This window comes from Apodemus sylvaticus, chromosome 1 (assembly GCF_947179515.1).
Source record: "Apodemus sylvaticus chromosome 1, mApoSyl1.1, whole genome shotgun sequence".
In the NCBI taxonomy this organism is placed as follows: domain Eukaryota; kingdom Metazoa; phylum Chordata; class Mammalia; order Rodentia; family Muridae; genus Apodemus; species Apodemus sylvaticus.
Genome location: NC_067472.1, coordinates 178,500,805 through 178,509,815, shown reverse-complemented (window position 1 = coordinate 178,509,815; position 9,011 = coordinate 178,500,805). Strand labels below are relative to the sequence as shown.

Below are 9,011 nucleotides of genomic sequence, written 5' to 3'. Positions count from 1 at the left end.
CAGGTAGGTCTCACAGAAGGATTGGTGTAGCTGTTCCTATTCATGATGTGTTGTTTTGGGTGACAATATAAACAGATCCTGTGAACAGAATAAACAAGGGGCTGTGCTGGGGGCCTTGGAGAGGCTGGGCTAAGGATGGTAACAGAAGTTCTTCCAAAGAGATGACTGAAGGATCTCTGATGGGATGGGTTTCCCCCACAGACAACCCGGGAAACAGCATTCCAAGCCCAAGCCGTACTCAACACAAAGGCCCTAAGGCAGGAAGGCCTGTGCAGTTTTTTAAGGAGCAGAGCCTGATTCTCTTTTCTGGCTTTGCTTACTGCTGGGGGCGGGGGTGGGGGCTATTCTGCCAATCAGATGGCTTCCAGGTCCTCAGTCCCTGTGCAGCTGTGACTCAGAAAGGCTGAACATCCCTCAGACTCAAGTGCCAGCCAACATCTCTGATTGGTCCGACTTAGTTTTTTACTACTGTAGAGAAGCACCTGCAATGACTCAAAAAGAGGATAAGGATACAATTCAGGCATGTCGATTCTTGGTCGAGAGGGAGAGGGGGAGGAGGAGAGAGAAAGAATGAGACTAGGCTTATAAGGACCTGACCCCACTGATCTACTGCCCTGTGCTAGGCCCCACCTCCCAAAGTCGAGTCCCAAACAGCACCACCAGTGCGGACCACGCTGATCACATGATCCTGGGAGAATTTTGCTTCAAACCATAAAACGACATCCGACAGGCAAGTGGTTGGCGCCAAACCCCAGGACAGATAGAGACAAGCCAGAGCTAAGCCCCAGAAAGACTCAAGAGCACTTTCCAAAAAAAGCCTTCAGAAACTGGATTCAGACCTGTTGGCTTTGCAAAGCGTGGGACTGTTCCTTATACTTTCGTTGGTCGAGTCAACTAAAAGAACCAGGTTTGCAAAGGGCAGGAACGGACCAAAACAAACAAACAAAAACAAACAAACAAACAAACAATAATCCCAGACTCATAGGAGAAGCAGAAAGAATTGCCTCCAAGACAAGTGAATTTTACTCAACACTAATTGTCAACTTGACCATAGCGGTCAAGTGGAAATCAGTGATTTTAAATTTCGCTCTTTTCCCCAGCTAGAAAGAAGCCCCCACAACCTGTTATCTAGCCCGCGGTGCTGACATGTTTTTCCCAGCACTGTGTTTTCACATGCTGCCTTACCTAACCAAAAGCCCCAGAGTGTCCCACCAGTGTGGTTAATAATGCAATATGTTCTTTGTCTCTTTCCAGCTTAGGACATTTTTTCCTGTTACATTACTTACTTGTTGTGAACATATTTGTGGTCATAGGTCAGCCGCAGCATGCGTGTGGCCCCACAGGCTGGAGAACAATTTTCAGGGGTCACTTCTCACCTTTCACCCTGTTAAGCCCAGAAATTGAACTCAGAACGTTCAGGATTGGCAGCAAGGACCTTTAGCCACTGAGCCGGCTCACCAGTTCTTAAGATGGTTTAAACGGCTTGTAAGGTTGTAACCTCAATTGTGAGACAAAGCATCTGCGTTAGGAGCACAGCCTCACGTGGTTCACGCATTTTCTAAAGCTCACGGGGTTTATCCTTCTGTGTCTTGTTTGGATTTAGGTGTACCTCCGGGGAGCGTTCTTTAAAACTTCCAAGTCACCCCCACCTTTCAAAATCTTGGCCGCAAATGCTCTCAAGGAGGCGCCATGTGCCTGTGGCGTCCTAGCGCCAGGCCTTAGGGTCGGGCTCCACACTAGAGCACCTAGTCATGTTTTTTTAATTCGTTCTGTAGATGCAGATTGACTGATCGGATTTTGTCAGCATTCTGTCTAAATGCCACCCTCACGGTTACCTGGCAACACGGTTAGCCTGGTCCACTATAAAAGGGGCTGCTTGCCCCCCTTCCTCCTCTCTTGCTCTCTTATTCTTGCTTCCCGTTTGGTTCTCTCTTGCCCTCTTGGGCTCTTCCACCTCCCCCTCCCTCCCCCCCCCCCCCCCCCCCGCCTTTCTCCCCAAGTAGCCATGGCCGGCCTCTACTTCTCTTCTCTCTCCCTCTCTCTGCCGGTCTCTGCCTCCACTACCCTCTTAACTCCCCTCCCCATGCCCTGAATAAACCCTCTTAACTCCCCTCCCCATGCCCTGAATAAACTAATCTATACTATACTGTGGCTGGTCCCTCTGAGGGAAGAGATGCCTCGGCATGGGCCCGCTGAGACACCCCGTTCTCCCATACCTCACCCCACCCCCATAGAACATTCTTATACCTCTTTATCTTTTTTATAAACACATCAGATTTGATTCTATAGACATCCATTTTGAGACCTCACTCGGCCTCACCAAGCTGTCCTCAGGATGCAGAGGGTTGGTACACACTGCACAGATTCCAGGAGGAAAAATCAGCATTCTTTGCAATGCTCAGCGAAGCCAAGAGCAATGCTCTGCGAAGCCAATAGCCTGTGGGGATTTGTCACTCGTGTGGGCGCACTCTGGGGACAGCTATTCGGTTAACCTCAAGAGGCAAAGGCTGGCAGGGAACCGGACAAGCTAAAATGTCTTCCTCGCTGACAGAGGAACGGTTCTGTGAGAACGCTCGCAAAACAGATCGGTCGTGCAAAAACAGAGTGCAAGCACTCAGACTGAGGCACCGCTGGGATTCGAACCCAGGATCTCCTGTTTACTAGACAGGCGCTTTAACCAACTAAGCCACGGCGCCGCCCGCACGGCCAGTGCGAGAAACCAGTTCCCATTTCTAGTGACTTCATGAGTTTTGCTCATGCGTACACGCTTCCGTGCAGGCAGAGGGGCGCATGCGCACTGCGGTTCCTCGCTTAAACGGGCTCCCGAAGCCCAAAGGGAAGCTGGAAATTTAAATTGGCTCTGCGGAGTGGGCGGCGTGCGGCGGCCTTGGTTTTCCGGCCACGATAGCATCACTTTTTGACCTCAACTTCTGCAGGTCGTGAGAGTTCGTCGGCTGAGAGTGGCTCTGGGAATTTCAGCGGAGCCGCCAGCTGGCTCAGAAACTCCCGAAGAACCTCCCAGTGCTACCCGGCTGCTTAGTTCCTTGGATGTCACCTCAAGTGAACTGCGGCCATCCTCGCCAGCCCAGGCTCATAACTTCTTGACTGCTTCTTCCGGAACCAGTGAGAGACAGGGATCCTGATCGGGGCTCTGGGCGAGTCGAGGAGCCTACAGGACGTGTGTGGAAGTTTCTATTGTATGCTCACGTTCTGGCCCTCCCCATCTAGGTTTGCCCCAGTCACTCTGGGGTTGCCATGCCAACCGTTCCTTTGACAACAAAGTCAAGCAGCACTACTGATGCGTTCCTCTGGCTTTACTCCAGCAGGAGACTTCATTTGCTGAACTGATCTATGCAAAAATAAATGCTACCTGCGCAGGAACGGAATAACCTAGGTGTCCAGTATTGAGGAAGGTGTGGGTCCCTGGAGCTAAGGTGATGGCGAACACACTCACAAGATCTTAGTGAAGAAAGAGGCCTCAAAAGTATACTAAGGGTGGGATGAAGAGATAACTCAGTGGTTAAGAAGACCCAAGGGTCAGTTCCCACACATGGCCGCTCACAACCGTCTGTTCCAGGAAATCTATCGCCGTCTTTTGGACTCCGTGGGCACTGCATACATGAGAGGCACCGACATGCATGCATACATACATACATACACACACACACATACATACATACATACATACACAGGCAAAACACCCAAACACATAAGGAGGATGGAAACCACTACCTGAACTCCTAGCTCTTGAACCTGGAAGGGAGAAACCACATTGACAGCACAGCAGTCACAATGCTTTACCATCCACAGAGTGGGCGCCTGCGCATCGGATTCTCTTGACAAGCATGTTCATGAAGTACACATGCTGGTCCCATGTGGCAAAATTGAGATGGACACCAGGTTGTAAAGCTCAGAAGCGCTACAGTTCCCACACACACTTGTTTTCCAGAGGAATCTAGGTTTATTCTATATTCAAACTAACGGTGCTCGCCTCTGAAGGGTTCTGTGGTGGGCAAAGAGGCAGCACCATGCTGAGAGTGCAGGCAGGGCCTGGCCCCTGCCTCGCAGGTGCATTCTGGGAGGGGAACTCAGAACAGAGCCCTGAAGAACACTGCAAACTGTGGAGCAGGTGGCCTGGGCGCCAGTGCTCAACAGGCTCCGCAGCCCTCAGCTGTCCTTCCTCTCCAGTGACGATGAGGAACTAGACAGTAAGCTCTTCTCCTCTCTCCGGCAGAACAGACACATGCTGGATAGTTGAGAATGAAGGTCACTTTCTAATGTGGAGAAAAGCTGGTCACAATTCCTGCACTGTGGTGGGACATTTTCAAGAAACAGAAATGATGGCAAGTCAGAGGAAATCAAGATCAAGGACTGTGGGATCCCATTCCTCATCACCTGCCGGCCTGGATGGAGCCACACCCTTCCCTCTCTGGAGTCTCTCACCCCACAAACCGCCCAGGGAAGGCTGGGAGCATCAGACACGGGTTGCTGCCCGGCCATTCCCTCCAAAGCTAGGAGGATACCCGGGGCTGGCCCTCCTGTAGCCACATGCTTGTGGGGAGGAGGACGGGGTTGTGTCCAGCCTTGTCAAATGTTCTCTGTATAGAGTGGCCCAGAGTGGGACTGTGGGACCCAAGGACTGTTCGGAGTCCTTGATATGCTGAGGACATCTGATTTACAGAGCAGAGAGTTAGAAGGAAGGCAGGCAGGTAAGGGTTTGTTTCTGTTTTTCAGTAGTAGGAATTAAAGCCAAGCCCTTGGATGTGTTAGACCACTGAGCTACATTCCACCACAACCTCCTGTGTGTGTGAGGCAAGGCAGGGAGGGAGAATTTTATTTTATTTTGAGACAGAATATATATATGTGAGTGTGTGTGTGTGTGTGTGTGAGTGTGTGTGGGTGAATGTGTGAGTGTGTGTGTATGTGTGTGTGTGTATGTGTGTGTGTGTGTGTGTGTGTGTGTGTGTGTATCAGGCAGGCCTTAAACTTAAATCCCTTTGCCTTAGCCCTCTGAGTAGCTAGTGTGCTATGTGCCATCTGGCTAGCAGACAAGATTTCTGAAATAAATAGGGTATATATTTATCATTTGTTTGTTTGTATGTTTTAAAAGGGCATCAGATCCCCTGGAACTGGCAATGGTTATGAACCACTGTCTGGGTGCTAGAATCAAATCTGGGTCCTCTGTAGGAGCAGCAGGGGCTCTAAGCCACTAGGCCATCTTTCTAATCCCTGCCTATTTAGTGTTTAGTTTTTGGAGACAGAGCCTCCCTAAATCTTACAGGCTGACCTTCGACAACTAGTAATCCTTCTGCCTCAAGCTCCTGTATGTTGTACTTGTAAGAGGGAGCCACCTTGCTCAGCTCCAGACCAGGATTTCAACCAACTGATGTGGGATCTGAGAATCCTCTTCCACTCTGAGTCTCTTTCTGGCCCAAACACCTCCCAGCACATACGTGTGCTCACCTATCCCATTCGTTACCAGCTAGCAAGCCAGTGATTGAGACCGGGACGCTCAGGCCATGTCAGAGGCCTCTCAGGGAATCCCAGCATACACACTCACACAAACACACACACACACACACACACACACACACACACACACACACGCAAATGCACATGCTCAGAAGTTAGAAGCCATTTCTGTTCTTCCAAAGGATCCATGTCAGATGTCTCACAACTGCCTGTAACTCCAGCTGCTGGGGCTCTGCATTCACATAACTCACTTGCACATGTGTACACACATACACACTCCACAGACACATATACACACACTCACACAAACACACACACAAACACACACACACACATACATACATACACACTCACACGTGAGCGCACATACACACACACACAGCAGGCAAGAAGCACACCCGTAATCCCAGCACTCAGGAGGTCGAGGCAGGTGGAATTCAAGGCCAGCCTGTTCGTCATTCCTAGGTCCAGGCCAGCCAGGGCTACACAGTGAGATGCTATCTCCAAAATACAATAAATCTTAAGTAAAAATAAAACAATTATAGAGATTAGGAGTGCAGTTTAATGGGAGAGTGCTTGCTGGGGTGTGAAAAGCCTTGTGTTCTATCCCACAATTAACAGACAGAAAAGTTTTGCACACTTTTTTTTTTTTTTTGGTTTTTCGAGACAGGGTTTCCCTGTGTAGCCTTGGCTGTCCGCTGTCCTGGAACTTACTCTGTAGACCAGGCTGGCCTCGAACTCAGAAATCCGCCTGCCTCTGCCTCCCAAATGCTGGGATTAAAGGCGTGTGCCACTACCACCCAGCTAGTTTTGCACACTTATAATCCCAGAACTTAGAAGAATAAACAGTTCCCAGCCAGCCTGGGATATGTAGCAAAAACCTGTCTCAGAGAACAAAATGAATAAAGATAAAGACCCCAATACACCCCCTTCCCTCCCCTGTGTCATTTGTTTTAATGTCACTAGCCGTTTTCCATCTATCTACACACTTGTCTCCTCTGTTAGGACTTAAACACCCACAAGGATCCCACTGTTTGTTGTTGTGTCTCCAGGGGTCCGATAAATATTCGCTCAAGAAATAAGCTGAATTGGTGAAGATGGTGGAAGGTTCCCAGGCTTGGTTCCATCTAATACCAACCTGCCTGACCTTTAAACCCATGGCCTTTTTCTTCTCAGTAACCAAAGGAATTTTGTCAATTTCTTCGATATTCCATAGTCTCATGGAGCTGTCCTAAAGCAAGTTAAACAGTAAGCCAGGAGTCACAAAACACAGGCAGGATAAAACAAACAAACAAACAAAACAAACAAAAAATCCCAAACCAAACTGCTATGAAAGCTGTGGGTAACTCAGCCCGTAGAGTATCAGACTCTCCGTCCCCGGCATCACAGAAACCAGGTATGATGCTACATGCCTGTAACCCAAGCACATGAGAAGCAGAGGCAGGAGGATCAGGAGTTCAGGGCCAGCCCGGGCTGCATGAAGACCTATGGTACAGCTGTGCCATGCGATAGCATTCCATGCTCAGAACAGATGAGCTGCACCAAAGCACGTAGAGATACAAAAACACATGTTACTGAGCAAAAGAAGCCATTCTGAAATGGCTACGGGCTGTAAATTTTATCTCTTCAGCGTTCCAGGAGAGCAAATATTGCAGACTGAGATTGAACGGAAGTTCCTGGAAAAACAAAGAACAAAAACCACACCTTCCACTAAACCTTCCGCACAGCTCACTAACTGATTAGAATTGTTTAGGGCTTGGGGAGGTTGGAATGTTGCGAGTCTTGAGCCAGATCATCCTGAGCCATCGCTAGCCCATCGTGACCCACCGTTGACGTCATCAGCCATCTCCGTGGCTATGAAATAAGTCCTTTGGAATGTCCAAACAGCTATCAACGAGAAGCCAAGTGCTGCCAGCCAGGAGCTAAGGCCTGTGGTTGAGGCCTCCCTGTCATCCATGACCTTCCATCAGTCAATTTGGGAAGGATGTGTGATATCCCTTGTTCCATTATTAGAGAAACTTGATGGAAACTGTTACCACGGTGGAGAGTATGAACTTTGGCACAACCTGGTTCTTGACTCTTCTGCCACGGTCCCTCATCTTTGACTTCAGAATAAACTATCTCTTATCACCTTTGAAGTGAGAGTTACATTTGTATACATGTGCTGCGTGTGTATTCTGTGTGGGATATGTTGTGTGTAGTATTGTGGTGTGCACTGTGTATAGTATGTATATGTGTGCTGCGTGTAGAATGTGTAGTGTGATGTGTGTAATATTGTAGTGTGCTTTGTGTATAGTACGTGAGTATGTGTGCTATGTCTAGTATGTGTAGTGTGTGTTGTATGTAGAATGTAGTATATGTGTTGTATGTAGTATATATAGTGTGTGCTGTGTATGTTCCATGTCTTCTGTGTGGTATGTCTTCTGTGTGGTATATGGGTGTGGTATGTTGTGTGTGTTTTAAGAGACAGTTAAAATAGAAACAGTGGCTGGCAGGGATTCTAGGGGAAAGGGGAGGTTGAATAAGCAGGGAGTAGGGGTCTTTCTCTCAGGCGGTAAAATTATTCTACAGTTCTACAGACTACTGTAATGAGGGATGCACGGCATGTGTTTGACAAAACTTACAGAATGCACAATAAATAAATAAATAAATAAATAACCATGGTGGCACACGCCTGTAATCCCAACTCTGGGGAAGCTGACTGACAAGGCAGACTTGGGAGTGGGAGTTGGAGAACACAACATTGTGAACTCTGGACATTTATATATACATATATATATGTATATATATAAAACTTATAAGTTATTATAAGTTATATATATATAACTTATAAGTTATTATAAGTTATATATATAACTTATAAGTCATTATAAGTTATATATATATATAATATAAACAAAAATAATTCCAGAAAGAAATTCAGTTTTCTAGTAGCCTTGATTTTACCCCAGTGAGATTCCCTTTCTTGCTGTGCATCCTACTGTACTGTAAAGTCTAACTCCTAGTTGTTTATTCTGCCCATTTGTTGCAGCAACAGTAACATCTTGACTGTGTGTTGCATTTCCTAGTTAAGCAGAGGAAACTAAATGTCTTATCGACGAGACAAGCGCTGAGAGACCTACACTGGAGAAGAGCTGGGATTTATCAATAGTCACGGTCTACAGTGTCTCAAAGCAGTTTGTCAAGACCTGGCAACATGGTCAGTGCCGGCTACATGGACCCCACAATGGGATGTCTCAGAAAACCAAAACCAACAAACAAGTCGAGATGGCCTGGAGAGATGGCTCAGTGCTTAAGAGCACTCTCTGCTCTTGCCAGCACTGGATTTCCGGTCCCAGCTCCCAACTGGAGCAGCTCAACAGCTCAAAAGCACCCATAACTCCCCTTTCTGCCCTCTGAAGGCGCTGAACACACATCACACACACACACACACACACAGAGAGAGAGAAAGAGAGAGAGAGAGAGTCAGAGATAGAGACAGAGATAGAGACAGAGATAGAGACAGAGACAGAGATAGAGACAGAGACAGAGACAGAGAT

General features: G+C 47.8%; 1 protein-coding gene and 1 non-coding gene across 2 annotated transcripts in view; both read right to left on the bottom strand.

Annotated features, from left to right (window-relative positions):
- Positions 1-2,622: 2,622 nt before the first annotated feature.
- On the bottom strand, positions 2,623-2,696 carry Trnat-agu (transfer RNA threonine (anticodon AGU)). Its single transcript has one exon. It is a non-coding gene; the product is annotated as a tRNA-Thr (tRNA).
- A 1,471-nt stretch (positions 2,697-4,167) lies between these two features.
- Positions 4,168-9,011, bottom strand: part of Wdr88 (WD repeat domain 88) — a 38,110-nt gene continuing 33,266 nt past the window's right edge. Inside the window, exons 12-13 of the mRNA XM_052197156.1 lie at positions 6,611-6,703; positions 4,168-4,308 (exon numbers count right to left, since the gene is read on the bottom strand). Of these exons, the coding sequence (XP_052053116.1) occupies positions 4,168-4,308; positions 6,611-6,703 (234 nt within the window). The remainder of the gene's footprint in view (positions 4,309-6,610; positions 6,704-9,011) is intronic.